Source organism: Polypterus senegalus, chromosome 15 (genome assembly GCF_016835505.1).
Source record: "Polypterus senegalus isolate Bchr_013 chromosome 15, ASM1683550v1, whole genome shotgun sequence".
In the NCBI taxonomy this organism is placed as follows: domain Eukaryota; kingdom Metazoa; phylum Chordata; class Cladistia; order Polypteriformes; family Polypteridae; genus Polypterus; species Polypterus senegalus.
In genome coordinates, this window is record NC_053168.1 from 58,750,463 (window position 1) to 58,770,419 (window position 19,957).

Sequence of the window (19,957 nt, forward strand, 5' to 3'; positions counted from 1 at the left end):
TTGTGTGGCAGGGGCTGTTTTCTGTCAGTTTAAGATCTGTCAATTCTAGTCTGCCATTACTTGCTTGCTGGAAATAAAATTGGAAGCCTGGCCTGAGATTTGCACCTGTACAGGAAACAGAGCTGGATTTCAAACACAGCCTTGTTAGTTGAAACTTTTTATATGATTTTCCACTTGTATTGATCTTTACAAAGTGTTTCACCATATAAGCTTTTTCATTGCACACTTAACAAGCAGCAAAGTCAGGTAAGCCCTTCACCTGTTACCAATATAAACAATGTTTTAACATACAGTTGTGATCATTTCTTAGGTACTGTATTTTCCTTAGTTTTTGCAGGGGTTTTCGCTTTCTTTGCTAAATGTTAAATTAATCAGGGCACATTATGTTCATTCATTGTTTCTTTTTGTACTTTTTCTAACTTTATATTTTTACTTAAAGTTTTCCATTGAGACTTTATGCACTCTTACTGTTTATCCATGAATACAATTCATTTCATTTGTTAAAACACATCCATTCCTGCATTTCAGGCCTTCAACACATTTAAAAAAAAAGTTGGGACAGGGCAAATTAGGGCCAGTAATAAGGTAGAAAAATTATATAACGATGTGAACTCAAACAGATCATGTCTACAGGTGATTGTAATCATGATTTAGTACAAAAGCAGTATCCCCGAAAGGCTGAGTCTTTGAGGAGCAAAGATGGGCAGAGGATCTCCAGTTTGTCAACAAATGTGTGAGAAAAGTATTGAAACATTTAAAACAATCTTCCTCAAAGAAAGATTGGAAGGGATGTGCATTTTTCTTCCTCCACAGTGCATAACATCATTAAACGATTCAAGGCGGAATTTCAGTGCAAGCCTAAGCCGAACACCCATGATCTCTGAGCTCTTGGACAGCACTGCATCAAGAAGCGCCACTCATCAATAGGTGATATAAGCAAATGGGCAAGTAATTACTTTGGCAAACCTTTGACAAGCACTAAAATACAGAGTTATATTCAGAGTTATAGTCACAAATACCACTTAAAACTTTACTGTAAAAAAAGAAGCTTTATATTAACCATGCCCAGAAGGAGTTTTGATTTCTCTGTGCTCAGAGGCAACTGGGATAGACCATCATACAGTGGAAACATGTACTGTTGTCGGATGAATCAGTTTTCCAGATCTTTTTTGGAAGAAATGGACACCGTGTGCTCAGGACCATAGACGAAAAAGGACCATCCAGACAGTTACCAGCAAAACATCCAAAAGTCAAAGTCTGTTATGATACGGGGTTGTGTCAGTGCCCTTGGCAAAGGTAATTTATACTTTTGTGGTGGCAGTATTAATGCAAAAGAATACCTGAGATTTTAGAGCAATATATGCTGCTTTCAAGACATCTTTTTCAGGGACGTCATGCATTTTTCAATAAGATAATGCAAAACCACATTCTGCACACATTACAAAGGCATGGCTGTGGAAGAAGAGGGTGTGGATATTGGACTGGCCTGCCTGAAATCCAGACCTGTGCCCAAAAGACAATATGTGGAGAATTTTGAAACTAAAAACGTGACAACCAATGACCCTGTCCTGTTGCACAACTGTTTGCAGGAAGAATGGGATAAATAACACCTGAACTACTTCATCGCTTGGTATCCTCAGTGCCAAAACATTTTTTAAGTCTTGTTAGAAGGAATGGCGAAATTACAAAGTGGTAAATGCTTTGTGTATGGAGGAGGTATATTAACAAATAAAATGAAGTTTAGCAGAGAAAATATAAAATATCTTGGGTGCATAAAGTCTGCAATGAAATAAAAATCTAAGTAAATTTAAGAATCACTCCATTTTGTTTTTGTTTTTTTATTGCATTTTCCATAACATATGAAGTATATGAAGTAGTCACAGGTCTTATACTGAAGTGTGCAATATCAAGAGAAAATTGTCTCATTTACGGCTGCTCTGATCATTTACAATTGAAGTTATTTTAGTAGACCACATTGCAAAGATAAATAACCTCTTTTTTGATGCTTTGTATTATTAATATGAAAAATAAGCATTTGTTAGTGTTTTGTTAAAGAGCAGTGTATAAGTAATAGACACATTTTTGCAGTGCCTAAGCTGTAGTGTTAACTTATTATTTTAATATCATGTATGCACACATGAAGGCACACACAATCAAATCTGTGCAAAAAATTTTTTAAGTGAAGATAGCTGACATCTTGTGTGCCTTAACAAAGCACATGCTGGATGATGAAGAGAAAGATATGAATGCATACAAACACATCATAATAGCTTTGTAAAAGCTGATGCTCACAGAAGCATTAAGTCTGCCCTGTACCAATCTGTGTGTCAGTGCAGCTTGTTTACTTCATTTGGCTCAATGTGTCTATTTCCAAATTAAATATTATTTAAGTTGTTCACTTCATTCAATTTCCTTTTCATTTTACTCTACATTTTTGTATAAAATATATTATTGTATAGTAGAATTAATAATATTAAACTGTAAAATCTTACATTGAGTGATATTCTGCAATATCAGTAAAAAATTTAATTTACATGGCAGTACAGTGTCGACTATTCCATACTGATTTTAATAAGTTTCATTGTTATAAAAACAAATAATACAAAAAACGGTATATTGCTATCTCTATCTAATAAACTATACAAAAAATAGAAATAGTCCAATCTTCATACGGTTAACTAAGTCTTCAATTTAGTCTTCTTATGCAATGCAAAAGTTTTTTATTTTTGTTAATAAGTAGATCGTCAGAACAATGTTGTTTGCTTTGCAATATATGATAAATTATGTAAAGGGTAGTAAGAATTATAGGAAGATTGTGTTAAAAATCAAAACGAGTTTTAAACTGAAAGTATGTCACATTTAAATATTAAAGTTGCTAAAATCTTTCCACTCCTCAGTCACTTAATCTCAGTGATTCCAAGTCACATTTGTAACACGAGTTACATTAAGTGTAGGGTCATTTTGGCAGCCAATTCACGTAAAGAACACCAGAATAAGAACAAAAGCAAAAGAAAACAAACAAGCACTATAAACAGCCTTAGAATTAAGTTACCTACTTATTTGGCTGGCTATTTGCTCACTCCCAGTTACTTATTCTGTGTGAACAGTAAGAGATAAGTTATATATTGATTTGTGTCATTAAAAGTGACAAATAATTACAAAACACTCATTTCTCATTTTGGCTCCTGTGTACGTATACAGCAAATGGCTTAAGCTCTGTTAGACTACTTTAATTCTCATTTTTGAGACAAGACAGACTCCTTTGTTAAGTTGCTTTTGAATTGCGCATACTCCAGTGTGAGTATACTAGTCTAATTCACTGGCAAACTTGGCACATTGCCTTATCTAATGCATGAAACTATGATGTGTAATTGGCTCTCTAAAGTGTTAAATCTGGTTGGGCTACCGTCATTTTAACAGTTTTGAGACAAGACAGATTTGTTAAATTGCAGTTGAATTTAACCCTAACCTAACCCAACAGGCAGATTCAGTCAAAATAGAAGTTTTAAATTTGTATCAAAATCACCAAACATTAAAAATTTTCAATACATTATTTTTGCAGACAGATACATTTATGGACATTACCTTAAATAATAGGCTTAAAAACTAATAGCATGGTCCATGGTAAATAGGATCTTTATATTTAAGAATTAATAATGTCATCATTTGTTTTGCTAGATGGCTAGAATCTGGTACAGGAATTTTTGCTACCTCACCACTCTCTAGACCTAGTTCAAATCCTGGTCTAGCGACTGTGTGTAATTGGCACCAACTTCTTTGTTTGTAAGGGATTTTCTCTGCATGTACTAATCTTATTTTCATCTCCAAAAGATGTACACTCACTGGCCACTTTATTAGGTATATTGTCAACTTAATAGGTCCACTCTGACTTTCTTTTTCATGACTTAAGAATTCTTTCTTCAGATCTAGATATTAAAAGGATGAAGGTATATTAGTAAGGAATGCTTGCTTTAATCATGACTGTTCATGCAAAAGAAGCACTGACTGATTGAATGGCTGTAATGAAGTAACATACCTGAAATGTACCATTACAAAAATAAGCATTTGAAAATATAATACTCATTATACTGTTATACAGTAATTACCAGAGTTACTGTATTTATAACAAACATTTCAATTTATGTAGGATGTTAAGAAGAAGTCTTGAGGTCTCTGCATACATCTACGTATGGAATAACTACCGAATTTGGGAAATGCCATGGGACTCTCCATGGACGTGGTGGCTGACATTTCTTGGCGTTGACTTTGCATATTACTGGGTTCATCGTTTTTCTCATGGTATGAAATTACCAATTTCTTTTCAACTTTTTTTGTCTTGCTTGTTGCTTCATTATATTTATTAAGATATAGTAACACCAAATATATAATGACTGCAAGCTAATTCATCTTGTGTGAGTTCTGCAGGTCAATAGGTAGCTTTTTAAAGGTCTACAGGTGTTTAGTAAAGGTAGCAGCATTGGCAATTCCCAGTCTCAGATGCGACAAGCTTAAAATTAGATTTTTGAGTGTCTTTTGAAATTTTGCTTGGAAGCCAACCACCAGGTTGTAGCTCCATGTGAAATGAGCACAGTCAATCCTGAATTGAGTTCCAGATGATTTTGAGCCATTGCTGAGAGTTCCTTATTACAGTGAAGGTTCTTCCATGTAGTTCTACTTATATAAATGTATGAGCAATAAATAGAAATTTGGTAAATTAATATTTGTCTTAAACCTAATTCCACATATTAAGGTTAACAGAACTGTTTAGGAAAATAATGAAATTATATTCTCTGACACTCTTTAAATAGAAATTATCATAATATTGCTGTAATAGGGGCTTGGCAGAGACCATAATAACAAGTTATTTAACATAGTGCAGGACAGAAAACCATAATATCTTGTGCTCTTCCCCAAAATTATGGATGGTGCTCCGAGTCAATTACTCTGGGGGTATAAAGGAGGAAAGACAGTTGTACTGTGTTATTAAGTCTTTGTTATTTAATTTTTTACTAGTTCTCCTTCAAGGCTTTTACTGATATGATTGTGTTGCCAGAGGTTTTCCTTTCCCAGAAATTCATTCCCCACAATATTTTTTCTCTATAATTAATAGTTTAACAATTAATCATTTATTTGGACTGATTTTGTCACCATAAAGTTATGGCCGTCATCATTTTTTCCATCCATATCTAGGGTTTGTCCTGCAGTTGTTAGGGGTAAGTCATCAGAGGTTGTGTACTTTGCTCTGTTTCTGTATCCAAGTTTGTGGATACAAGACACCTTTTGGCGTTCTTAATTCTTGCTATTTCAAAACCTAGTTCTCTAAAAACAAAAAGCTTTTTCTGGTTTCAACTCCTCACTTTGTTTTTTTACACTGAATTTTGATTTTTGTTTTTTGTTTTTCAGTTTTATCACCTGTGTTTTTTATCTCTCAGTTTTGACCTTTGCTAGTGCTTTGACTCCATCTTTTGCCTTTTTTTCTGCTAAATTCTTTTTTAGCATAACATTCTGCCTTGAAAAGATAAAAAGAAGAGTGAGGTGATTTGGAAGGACAAAAATTGAACCATTAAATAACATGATCAAAAAGAAAACAACGGGCAGAAAAGCTTGAAGTCAAAATGAAACTAAAACAACTAACCAGAAATGTATCCAAAAAAATCAAAGTCAAAGTAAACAAGTAAAAAGACTTTTAGCCATGAAAAAATCTTTAAGTAAACCAAACCCAATACCATGAAGAATCTTTTTAGAAATGTCCAGAATCTTTGACACCAGGAGAAGCAGGTGACAGCCTTAATTGCTAGGTAACAATATCATTAAATGCAAGTTCATGGTGTCACATGATGGTAAAAATATGGTGTTGCTGTGCACAAGTTGCCATCAGTAAAGCCGAGTATCTCAAAGTGATCAAAAAGAAAGAAAAGATAATAGAGAATCATAGAATTGATTTCAAATCACAAAATTCATAATTATTTTACAACACTCTCAAAAGTCATATTCCTTCCAAACACTGGAGAAAGTAAATACAACAATGTAGACAATAATGGGAACTGGACTAGAAGAGTCCCAGGCCTTTTAATGAACAAGTGACCTGATGTTGTGTTTACCCTTTAAGAGAGGTTTGGGATCAAGAAATGCTGAAACTCCTTGGGATGTTGGTGTATTAAAGATGGACAGCCCCAGAAGTCCCGTAGGTTACTCTTGAACCCTTGACATGATCTCAGAACCTTGCCCAGATATAGTTATTGGGTGGGGTTAAAAAGTACCATTAGCTGACCAGACCAATTAGTTTAGAGTTTGAGGAGCAGAGAGAGGTGTACTCAAAACTGGCAAGAGAAAGGGAGGCCAAAGGAAGGAACAAGCAGTTCTTGTGTTGTTTACTTTGACCTTTTTGATATTATTTGGGTTTAGGGTCTGCTCAAAGTGCCCCCTTTGAAAACTATGTTCTTATACTGTGATATACACAAACTCTGTATAATATAAATAATATCCAATCTGTGAACATTATAGATGAGACTAATACATGTACAACTAATTAAGACATTTCAAATCAATAAAATATATAACATTCTCTAACCCATTTAATGCATTTTTGGCTGCAAAGCAGAAAATAACAGTGAAAATGGCACCAAGCCATCACAAGGTCCTCACACTCACACTTACTCTGAGCTAATTTAGAATTACCAAATAACCTGGCATGAGGAAATGTTGGTGAAACACCGGAGTACTCTTAATAAAAACCACTTGAACCACTAACATCTTTGCTAATTTGTAAAAATAAGGGTGGAATGGTGGCTTTGAGGATAAGGACCTGCGCTGGTATCACGAAGGTTGCTGGTTCAAATCCCCGTCACTGCCAAAAACGATCCTACTCTGCTGGGCCCTTGCTGACCCTGCACTCTGACCCCAAGAGGTATGCAAAAACTAACAAATTCCTAATACGAGAAATTGTATAAGGTGAAATAAAGAGCAAAAAAATGATATGTGTGTGTGTGTATATATATATATATATATATATATATATATATATATATACTGTATTAAGCTTGTTTGGTCTCCTTTATTCTTGGCTAAGTTCTTGTTATTTGGAGGATTTCTCATTTAGAAAATTTAGATGAGAAATAAAATATTTTTATAGTCCAAATAAATATTTATGAACACTGGATAAATATTTTTCATATTCTGAGAAAATAGCATATATTACCTGCTGTGATTTTTTTTTTTATTGTAAAAAGATTTCCCTATTGTAAGAATAACACTTTTACCCATTACAGTACAGTTTGCTTGGTTGGCTAATGATTAAACTGCTGAAATTTCATGCTGATTTAGTTTGTAAAAGCTGTCAGGACAGCTTCTTCATTCTGACTTTATAATTTGTTCCAGGGTCTTACAGACTTATGTGTAGGGAAAAAGTACTTCTTGGATTCCATCTTTCATTTCATTGCATTGGTATCCTTAAAAAAATGTCACTGTATGGAGAATAAACAGCAACACTTTTAGAAGGCTAAGTTAAGGCTGTAGAAAGCAATTAGTTCACAAGGATTAAAAAAAAAAGTCCTAAATGGCTAGCCACAAATAATCAGCCAGCAGTATATGATATCAACAAAAAAATCAAGAAAACAGTTGAAGACAAAGGTCTTCAGACAAAGCACATTTACCTTTAGTGAAAAGGTATATCATGAGGGCTCAATGAATTCAATTGTTATGCAACAGGATGTACTGTTGCCTAACAGGGACTTTGCTAAAGACAACAACTACACTTCACAGTTGATTATGATTTGCTGAATAGTAGATAGATAGACGGATAGATAGATAGATCTTTACTTGTCCCCAGGCGGAAATGTGTTTTTTTACAGAAGACCTTTAAAAAATTAAATATATAAATTGTGTGAAGGCTAGGGGGCACCACAGAGCCCCTAAGACAAAAACACAAACACACCAACACATTCCCAGGTTCAAATAAAAGGTGTTTATTTCAAATACCTTGTAAACACAAGCACAAAACCAGTTGTTTCTTCGTCCCTCTCTCTATCAAACTTCTCTCCTCCAGTCAAGTGTTGCCTTCCTTCCTCCCAACTCTGATTCATCTGGATAAGGCAATGCGGTCCCTTTCATTGAGGACCTGGGATTATTTCCGGTGCCAGGGCTTCTGCCGATTTGAAGTACTTCTGGTTCATACAGATGTTCCCAATAACAGGGAGTATAACTCCCTGCTGCACCCTCTTACAGCACCTGTGAAACCCAGCGGTGCTGCATTACCAGACTACATTTACCAGCATGCCCTATTGGTTTTCAATCGGGCACTGATATCTAGGGCCGCTACCATCTATCAAGGGCTATAAACAGCCCGTCCCTTTTATCCTGGTCAGAGAAAGTACACTAAATATATCTGGCTGGGATGCCTGTGCATCTGCCTGAACTTTATTGTATAATATATATAATTTTGACTCCCCCTATATATATATATATATATATATATATATATATATATATATATATATATATATATATATATATATATATATATGTATACTGTATATGTATATATATATATATATTAGCATCATTAGTACATCTTGTACCATAGTATTTTAAATACTGCAAATGCTTTAGAGTTGTTACACATACATAGTACTAGAGTTACAATCTACAGTATGCAGTATATAGTAATATTCTTTATTTTATAAGTTTTGAATTATGCATAGCCTACAGCAAATACAAATATGTTTCTTTATAGAAAAGCTAATAATCTAATAAACTAGTCATATCCAAAGATAGAAAATAGCAGAGATGAAGATTAGCAATAACCATTATAATCACTATTATGTGGATTTACCCAAGCTGGAAGTTAGTCTTAGCCACAATTAATTATTTTAATTCACAGAAAAAATCACCTCCTTATTTTAATTAAATGTGAATTACCATTGTCATTATTAATATCTAAAGCAGAAGGATCTGATGTAGCATCAGCTGGAAGTTTGGCCTTGTATTCTACCTGATGTTGACAATTATTTTAGTAGCTTCTCAAACATTTTTAAATGTATCAAACTGCTTAGTACACGATTGTTTTTGTCCTAGACTCTTTTTATGAAATGGATAACATAATAATATTATGAAAGTGTCACTTTCTTATGTCTCTGAAGCTCAAAAACTATTCATTCTGTGATGTTGATTCATCAAAAACTGAAACATACATTGCTTGGTCTTAGTGTGGTGTAAGATATTGCTAAGTATATGACAAACCTGTATACATTATTCACAAAATAATTTCCAGAGTAAAGTATAATAAATGACAGAATATGAGAAAATAGCGGGCAAAGCACACCTCTTGTCCAGCAGGGTAATGCCAGGAAATTCCTAAGCTCAGAACACAAAAGTTGGTTTTAGTCCTCTCGACAGGTATTTCCTGGAGATGGTCCATTAGCTAAGATTTTGATTTATAGTCTTCATGTCTCTGTGGTGAATGTGCTATTTTTGCTCCACAGGCTTTTCTGATATGAGTGCTACATTAATACATGCTTTTTTAAGTGATGTATTTCACTGCAGTATGAATTTTAATTATTTTCCTATAGTTTAACATATTTATGTTTTTAGTGTTTGTAATATTACATTTTTAAAGCAGAGATATAAAAATCCTTTCATTATTATCAATTAGAAAGTTTTACTGTATATATGGCTTTTTAGGCATTATTTCTCACCTTTCAAAAGGTATTAAAGAGCTTCCAACAAGAAGGAACAACAATATATTAACCATATGAGAAAATCAGTAACAAAAAAGCTTTTTTCAAAAATCCTTCATCAAAAAAATTCTTTTAATATTTACTAAACTAATTAAACTCCCAGCTCATATTATTCTAAAATATTTTCAGAACGTATTTGTATTAAGTTTTGCTGTAAATTGTAAAATTGTGAAATATATTAAATGCTTTCTTTGGTTTTTACAGTTTTTTTTTTTATTAATTATCATTTCAAAGCAATTGAAGTTCTAAATACATGAGTGTGCTTCTGCACTTATATGGTCTATCAAAAAAGCACCTGCTACAGACATTAAATATTACAGTCATAAGAAACAGTATATGTTGGCCTGGTGGTGTAAGTGGCAAGAGTGAAAAAACATCTATATTAGAAATCAAATAAACATTAAAACATAACTTAAGGTAATAAAGGTAACTGATTTAAGAATATAAGAATGTAACGTTGTATTTGATTTATAATGAATAAATAAATACAAAAGTATTTGTGTTTGCTTCTGTGCTAATACTGGGTCCAGCATCTGTTTTACATTCATCAGGAATTGGTTTACAGTTTAGGAGGAGTAACTGAAAATTTATTGTATACCAGAATCCCATATCTGAAACTGAAGTAAAACCTTAAACTTGATTTATTGAGCTTATATCAGTTATTGTTCAATAAGCAGCATGTTGCTTTAGTGGTTGTTGCTGTTGTCCCACAGTAGTTCTCTGGTTTTGCATGATGTTGGCATATTCTCCTTGTGCCCACCTGTATTTACTCTGGTTTCCTCCTGGATCCCAAACAAATGCAGGTCTAGTTGGTTAGCTATTCTAAAATGGCTAGGAGTGAGTATTGGTCTGTGTGTTAAGTGTGTTCTGCACCAGACTGGTATCCCACTTATACAGTAGTTAATTCCTGCCTTGTGCTCAGTGCTGCTTAGATTGATTCTGGCTAGCTTTAAAAATGAAAGTATTGGGAAAAAGAATACATAAGTGACTATTACCATTAACTTATTTCTTATTAACTTATTTATTGTTTTAATGCATTGACATGCAATTACTTGTAATTTATTCCACAATAACAGTTAAAAAAAATATTAATTGCATATGCTACCAACATAGTATATATTGTTTCACTCTGGTGTCATTTTAAACAAATGTTACACTTAATGTGGAACAATAAGTTCATAATTAAAATATACTGTATCACTTCCAGTAAATTACCTTCCGTTCCTTTTCTGAAATGCTTAATCTAATTCAAGGTCATGAGAACCAGAGTTCTTACACAATTCACATTATTGGTACTGTTCAATAAACATAATTATGATTAGTGTTGGTTTGTCTTGGGCCAAACTTTATTGGCCCTGGGTCATTTTACAAAATGGTGTACTGTATAATTACTTGAACACATAAGAAACTCTTTAATCACAATAAGTGTGCACCATTCATTTATGTGTGTGACATTCTGAGCCAAAAAGTGGCATAAAAATCCCATCCAGATATTTTTACATTCCATATTATGTCATAACGGATTGTCAATTGAATTGTCAAATGCAAACATCAGAACAAAGGACACAAATAACGAAACTGCATAATCAAAGTAAAAGATCATGTGTGCCATGACTAGGAGCACAATTAAAATTATGACTAAAAATATGTGAGAGTGAATTTAAAAAAATGTAAGTAGCGGCTAACCCAGTCCAAGAAAAAAAAAATATGAAAGCTAGGATCATTGATTAAGCAAAAACATTATCCAGCCAACATCAAAAGCATAATATGACAGGAGCTAAAGGCATTCATAGAGTTGAAGGTGTTCTGTTTTTCCTAGTGTTTCAATTGTTAACTACATTCTTGTCCTCCCATTTCTTTTTTTTCAGTTTTTCCTAGTCCTTCAATTGTTTACTACATTCTTTTCCTCCCATTTTTTTTCTAACTAATAAAAAATAAAAACTGACATTAAATCCTACAGTATATGTGCAGCTGTAATTAGGCAATCCATTGAGATTAATTTTACTCAGCAAAAAAATAGTGCTTTTTGAAATAGTGAATAATGTGATGTTAAAAAACAAACAATAGCATTAAAGAACTTAATCTTTGTGAAAAAGAAACTTTTTGCATTTTTTGATAGATGAAAGGAAGAAGGATAAGCCTGGTGCATACATTAGTTGCCCTATAAGATTGTTAAAGGCATGGAAACTGGTATAAGACAGGGAGAGGTTTGCACCATGGATGTATTCAAGACAATGGCCATAAAAAATTGGGAGGTCTGAACACCCCCTTGGCTAATAAAAGGAGGAGACTTACAGTTGGCTTGTTACAAACTTTTAGTTTATTAAGAGGTGGCACACAGTCTAGCCTGGTGTTTCTGTGATAAAAGTAAGACTCTAATTGCAGAAGTGAGACTTGGTCACTGAGGAGCCTAGGATTTTTTTAAGTTGTGTCAATTCAAGAGAGAAGTATGGGGAGAAAGTTTACTGGCAAGAGGAAGAGGCACAACTGTAACTACAGGTACATTAAAATACATTGATACAAGAAATGAAAAATAACAGCTTCTAGCTAGAACATCAGAACAATTTATGATGTGAACATTCCAGTTAGCCCAACAACCACTCCAATCCTAATCACTCAGATTCCCCAACATATCATCAAGTTGAGATTTGAAGGTCGCTAAGGTTCTACTCTCCGTCTTGCTACTTGTTAGTTTATTTCATATGTGTATGGTTCTTTGTGTGATGAAGCAAATCTAGTATTTTTGTGAATTTTATCCTTGCCTGCATTGTTGTTAAACAATTTATTTAAAGTGAGCCAGGAATCTACGCTATTAATTTCCTTTATTATTCTGGAAATTGTAATTTATTCTGTAGTATCTATAGATATATTATAACATTGTACAGAGTCTTCTACAAAAAAAAAACATTATGAAGTATAGAGCATTTGATGAAATATTGCCATACTACTGGTTCTATGAGCACTTCACTAAAACCAAAAATCAAAAATCCCTACACACTAGAGAGTTTGTCACCCACATGGCAGATGGTATAGAAAGGATTTCTAATAAGTCAACATGGTGAATATAACAATAAACAAGTGTGTCACAAAATACATGATAGTGTGTACCCCATGACTTGTGGAATACATGATTATATCCATCAGGCTTACTTCTGTAATTTAAAAAAAAACATACAGTACTCACCTTTTTAGTACCTTGGTGAGTCAGTTTAATGTGATTTAAGCCCAAACCAAAAAAAGTCTGAATTTGCATAATGTGGGAGGTTCATGACAACTGTAGTGTTTTATTCCATGAGGGAAAAAAAAAGTACATAATAAACATAATTATTTACATCAGATATTTGAGATATTAAAATGTGTGTTTCAATTTAAATGTTTAAAATCTAAATATTATCAATTGTAATAGAAATGTGTAATTTTTTAACAACAACATCCTTATATTATTTTGCTTGTGTCTGTCCGTGCTTGATATAAACAACAGTTGCCACAAGTACTATATCCCTCTACAATAATAGTGAGGAATCTGTGTTCGTGGCAGAGTTTTGGTCTTAGGCTTGTCATCAAGTCTTCAATTCTTCTATATTACCAATAATTGACTGTGGTATTTGACTGTTTATTCGGTACATACAGTGGAACCTCGGTTCACGACCATAATTCATTCTAAAACTCTGGTCGTAAACTGATTTGGTCGTGAACCCATAGGATTGTATGTAAATACAATTAATCCGTTCCAGACCGTACAAACTGTATGTAAATATATATTTTTTAAGATTTTTAAGCACAAATATAGTTAACTACACCATAGAATGCACAGCGTAATAGTAAACTAAATGTAAAAACATTGAATAACACTGAGAAAACCTTGAACAACAGAGAAGACTAACTCTGCAAGAGTTCGTGCTATAGCGCTATGAACCGCTCGCTAAAAACACTTTTTTTAATGAGTTTTAAGCACAAGGAAAAAAATGAACATTTGAAAAATCCTTAATTTAATAAACCACCAAAAAAACTAACATTGCAACAATGCACTCTACGAACCGATCGCTGTAAACAGAAGTGGAGGTTAAAATCCAATAGAAAAAAGTCTTCATTAAATACAATGAGGTTAAAACAATGCTCGGATCTGTCTCTTTAAAAACAAGCCTTATGCGTCCAGCTGTCTCTCACATGTGTGAGTGTGTGTGTGTGTCTCTCTCGCACGTGCGCGTGTTTCTCTCTCTCTCACACGTGCGCGTGCATATGTGTGTGCATGTGTGTGTCTCTCTCGCTGCACAGGGAATGCACAGGGAGAGACTGAACACGTGCGGAAATCATCGGCGCGCACAAACCGAAAGGGAAACTTGTTACACTTTGTATTGTAAGTATTCATGCTGTTGTAAGGGACTATAACATCCCATACTAATCATGCGACTGTTCTAATATTAAGTCCTCTCACAAGTCACTACCTATTAAAATAATATCCTTTCTTACTGTAACATGTGATGTTCTTCTCTCCCTCATCATCATTTCATTAATGCTTTTATTCTTGTGAAATTTTTGCAAGCACAATTTGCCAGTTTATTTATAAAGCACATTTTCCTTCAAACAATGTAGTTCAAAGTGCTTTACAAGATATCAAAGAGAAGGTTACATGAAAAAAAACAAGATTAGGCAATTCTATTAAGAAATAAGTAACAAAAGAAAACGGCTAGGTCAGATGGCCAGTAGAACAGAAAAAAACAAAAATCTTAGGCTGGAGAAAAAAAAAACAAAATCTGCAGGGGTTCCAAGGCCAAAAGACTCTCCAGCCCCCACTGGGCATTCTACCTAACATAAATGTTCTTAAATCTTGATGAAGTTGGTCTTGTGGACAGCTGAGACATCCACCTTAATTCCATCATCACAGGTGGCTGCATGGTGCTGTGATCAGGTGGTGGTGGTGCAGATCACCACCACAGAAGAACTGGAAAAGACAGAAGAGAATAGTAGGAATTAGTACAGATCGTGGATCAATGAAGAATATGATAATACCCATATAGTCTATCAGGAATACAACTAAAACATAGCTATAAAAAAGCTAAGTTTTTTAAGCAATTTTTTAAAATGTTCCACAGTATTAGCCTGATGAATTTTTATTGGTGGCGTGCACGGTGGCGCAGTGGTTCGCTTCCGGGTCCTCCCTGCGTGGAGTTTGCATGTTCTCCCGTGTCTGCGTGGTTTCCTCCCACAATCCAAAGACATGCAGGTTAGGTGGATTGGCGATTCTAAATTGGCCCTAGTGTGTGCTTGGTGTGTGGGTGTGTTTGTGTGTGTCCTGCGGTGGGTTGGCACCCTGCCCAGGATTGGTTCCTGCCTTGTGCCCTGTGTTGGCTGGGATTGGCTCCGCAGACCCCGTGACCCTGTATTCGGATTCAGCAGGTTAGAAGATGGATGGATGGATGAATTTTTATTGGTAAAGTATTCCAGATTTTAGGTACATAACAGGAAAGGGACACATAACCACTTCGTTTAAGCTTGGCTCTTGGAATTAAAAGCAGACCTCGTTTGAAGATCTAAAGTTTTGACTTGGAGTGTTGGGGGGCAGACATTCTAAATTATAGGGTGGAGCAAGAATATTTAAGGCTTTATAAACCATTAGTACGATTTTTTTGCGATCAATGATTTATTGAGATTAAGAAATGATACATAGCAATGTAAAAAACAGGAATATATATATATATTATATAAAATGACAGTTAAGTCAAAATTAGTAGTATTTTAAAGTCTATTCTGAATGACACAGGTATCCAATGTAACAGCGCTAAAACTGGTGAGATGTGCTGATTTTTCTTCTAGTGTAGTTAAGATTCTGACTGCTGCATACTCCACTAATTGCAGCTGATTGATGTCTTTCTTAGGTAGTCCTGTTGGGAGTGCATTACAGTAATCTAGTCGATTAAAAACAAAATTGTGAACTAATTTTTTCAGAATTTTGTGTAGTTATAAGAGGTCTAACTTTTGCTATATTCCATAAGTGAAAAAGTGTAGTCCCAGTAATCCTATTAATATGCGATTTAAAGTTTAGGGCAGAGTCAATGATTACCCCTATACAGTGATCCCTTGCTGTATCGCGCTTTGACTTTCGCGGTTTTGCTGTATCGCGGATTTTATATGTAAGCATATGTAAATGTATATTGGATTTTTCGCTGATTCGGATTTCTGCGGACAATGGGTCTTTTAATTTATGGTACATGCTTCCTCAGTTTGTTTGCCCAGTTGATTTCATACAAGGGACGCTATTGGCGGATGGCTTAGAAGCTACCCAATCAGAGCACGTATTACATATTAACTAAAACTCCTCAATGCTATAAGATATGCCTCCTGCGCGGTGCTCGATTGTTTGCTTGTCTCTGCCTCTATCTCACCCTCTCTGACATTCTCTGCGCCTGACGGAGGGGGTGTGAGCAGAGGTGCTGCTTGCACAGAAGCTGTTTGCCTAGTGGATACGGACGCCCTCTAAGAAATGCCGCTTTATCGAGGTGCGCCCAAAAGCACACTTATTGATTTTTGATTGTTTGCTTTAATCTCGCTCTCTCTCTCTCTCTCTGACGTTCTCTGCGCTTGACGGAGGAGATGTGAGCAGAGGGCTTTTGCACAGAGGCTGTTTGCTTAGAAGATACGGACGCTCCTGTAAAAATGCTGAAAGGCTACCTTCGCATTGATCCCTTCATTGCCGCTGCTTTATCGCGGTGCTTGCATACTTAAAAGCGCAACAGCCCTATTGATTTTTCATTGTTTACTTTACTCTCTCTCTGACATTCTCCGCTCCTTACGCGCACTTTGAAGAGGAAGATATGTTTGCATTCTTTTAATTGTGAGAAAGAACTGTCATCTCTGTCTTGTCATGGAGCACAGTTTAAACTTTTGACTAAAGGGTGTTATTTCATGTCTAGAGTGCTCTAATAATGTTAAAAACGTATTTAGAAGGTCGTAAACAGGTTTTCTATGCTCTAACTGCGAAAATATTAGATTTATAAATAAAGAATCCTACTTCGTGGAAATTCATTTATCTGTCTGGAGCGGATTAACCGCGATAAACAAGGGTTTACTGTATAACTGTGCGGAGAATATTTATAAACAGTGTGGGAGAGTTTCTAAGGGCTTAAAATATATAAAAATAATCATACAAACATATGGTTTCTACTTCGCGGATTTTTCACCTATCGCAGGGGGTTCTGGAACGCAACCCCCGCGATCGAGGAGGGATTACTGTATTCTTTACGTCTGACTTGACTTAAACCTAAGGGATCAAGTTTACTTCTAATACCCTACTTCCATGTTTCCTAATCAGTAAGATTTCTGTTTTTTCTTTATTTAGTTTGAGAAAGTTTCTACTCATCCTATTGGAAATACTGCTAAGACATTGGATCAAGGAGTCAAAAGCATCAGGGTTATCAGGTGCTATTGATAAATAAAACTTTGTGTCATCTGCTTAGCTGTGGTAGCTCACCTTGTGCTTTGAGATAACCTGATCTAATTGGAAGCATGTACTGTAGATTGAAAAAAGCAGTGGACCTATAATAGATCCTTGTGGAACACCATATGAAATATCATGGGTCTCCGAGATTCAATCACTATAACTAACAAAGAATTTTCTACCTTTTAAATAAGACTGAAACCAATGTAAGACACTGACAGAGAGCCCCACCCATTGTCTAGGGCGATTTATAAGAATACTGCAGTCTATTGTGTCAAAAGCTGTACTCAAGTCTAAGAGAACAAGAACAAACATATGGTCTCTGTCCGCATTAACCCACAAATCATTTGCTACTTTAACCACTGCAGTTTCTTTACTTTGATTTGTTCTAAAACCTGACTGAAACTTATCAAGAATAGAATGTTTATTCAGATAATCCTTTAGCTGCCTTTTTTTAGAATTTTACTTAAGAAAGGAGTGTTAGAAATTGGACTAAAGTTGTTGAAGACAGAGAGGTCGAGATTATTTTTCTTGAGCAGGGGTTTAACAACTGTAGTCTTTAGACAGTCATGGAATGCCCCCCTGTATCTAATGATAAGTTCACTATGTCAAATACACTATTCAATTAAGATATCGGAGACTTCTTTGAAAAACCCTGTTGGTACTGGGGCAAGGACTCAGGTGCAGAGTTTCAGATGAGAAATTATTCAAAGTAGTTTACTAGTTAGTAGTTTTTAGGACACATTCCAATGACTCAGCTGGGTTTAGAAGACAATCAATACTTTAGAATAAAATTGTTGGATGACCAGTGTTATCATTTATAATTTTAGAGGAATAAGACTGCAGTGTTATATTCAGTTATTTTTGCCTTCAATATTTCATTGTGGATTTTCTGTTTAGTTTTTCTCCATTTACGCTCATCTCTCTGGCATGTTCTCTTTAAATCAGACATTCTTTCGATCTTTCTCCTTCCAACAGAAGTCCACAGATGGCTAGATCCCTAGTAAAGGATCAAAAATAACATCTTATTCATAATCACTGACCTGCACAAGTGGCTTAAGAATTAGTGATTTTCATATCAATAGGGCCAAAAATAAGGGGAAACCCCCAAAAATCTCAACATCTTCCATTACTAGACATCAACATAATTCAACTGTTTTATCATACACAGGAGTTTTCTCAAACCAATGAGTCAGGAGGTGCCAGAAAAAAAAATTAATGATTTCAAAGCATACATTAGTAATTCTTACCAACATAATACTTAGAAATTAGGCAAATACCAAAGCAGTTTTATCCAGTCTAAGTCAAGAGGGCCTACTTTTAGCTTTGTTAAATATGCTATTACAATAGTACTTTTAGTATTTTATAAAGAAGAGGAGACTGTCAGTCTTTTTAGCTTAGCCTATACCCATTCTGTTCTAGTATCTTACCCACTGTTTTTCACAGTTGCAGGGTCTTTGCAACATTAGCTGGAAAATTTGCTGCAAATTCCTACTTTCCTTTAAAAGAATTACTTACATGTTTCTTTATTGAATGCACATTTCATTAATGCCCACTGGTATCTTCAGCTTGAAAAAAATCTCAATTTAATGTATATTTATCTCTATTAAGTACTAAAAAATGTATGTATTCATTTGTAGGATAATTGACCAGTAAAGCTTTATTTTTCTGAAATTCGGTTCACTTCAAAGATTATAATGAGGTGATAAAATTTAATTTGATTTGTTCTGCTATTTAAAGTTTCTTCATTGGTTACAGTATGTGTTACTTTTGGAATAGACTTTAAACTATTTTGCTTAGGAAGATTTTAATTACTGAGATTCCCTTTACCTTGCTTAATACAATGTTCTTTACCAGTATTTTAGAATTTTCTTTTTTATAACTAGCCTATTTTATTACCTATTATGCATTTTGGTGCATACGGTTAAGGTAAGTACTTATTTTCAAAATGCTCACTCTAAACCTGAGACATCTGCTACTGTTACTGAAGTGAAGGATTAATGTACTGGCATAAAGAGGTGATCAAAGAAAGAAAAGAAAACCCCTTACATGTTGGAATATGATGGCAAACCTTGTTAAAAAACACAGCTCTGCAGTACAATTAGTTTTTAGTGTTGCAAAGAATACTGTTTCTCCTGCAAGCTCACTCCTTTAATAAAAAAATAAAAAAACTCTTAAGCATCCAGCTGCATACAATTTCTCTCAGGCTCCCAGTTTTGACAGAAACTGCATGTTCCATTTTTTCCACTACTGAGCTTTGACAGACAGTGGCTATTTGAGATCTCAAGTCTTGACAGCACCTAGGGTCTGAGAATGCGTGAGATGTTAGATCTGGAGCATGGTTATTAAATGATCAAAAAGGAACACCTTATACAAAAAATTGAAAAATGTACAAAGTCTGTTCTGATATTTGTATTTTATTTTCTATATTTTCAATTTCACATGTTTTGTTAGTATATAATACATAAAACTTCTATATTGATTTTAATGATGATGTAAAATATATCAATACAACTGTTTAACACAATGATTTTCAAAGATTATATCACAACTGAAAAATGTCTGTTATCGCTATTCTGAGCCATTCAATAATATGAAGACGAATCATATAAAAATATTTCTGTTTAAGATTCTAATAAATGGATACTTTGATGTAACTGGTCATAATTTTATAGATGAATATTAAACTTTACTTTTAAGTGATAAATAGCTTAAAGTAATACATGACAGAAGAAAATCAAAGTGTGGTGAATTCTTTTTTAACATGGAAATTAGTGACACTTTAATG

The 19,957-nt window shown here is 34.3% G+C and overlaps 1 protein-coding gene across 2 annotated transcripts in view; it reads left to right on the plus strand.

Moving 5' to 3' along the window:
- The window catches only part of agmo (alkylglycerol monooxygenase), a 286,102-nt gene that overhangs the window by 29,773 nt on the left and 236,372 nt on the right, over positions 1 to 19,957 (plus strand). For both annotated transcript variants that reach the window (XM_039737290.1, XM_039737289.1), the window contains exon 3: positions 4,148 to 4,299. In XM_039737290.1, coding sequence (XP_039593224.1) covers positions 4,148 to 4,299 — 152 coding nt within the window. The remainder of the gene's footprint in view (positions 1 to 4,147; positions 4,300 to 19,957) is intronic.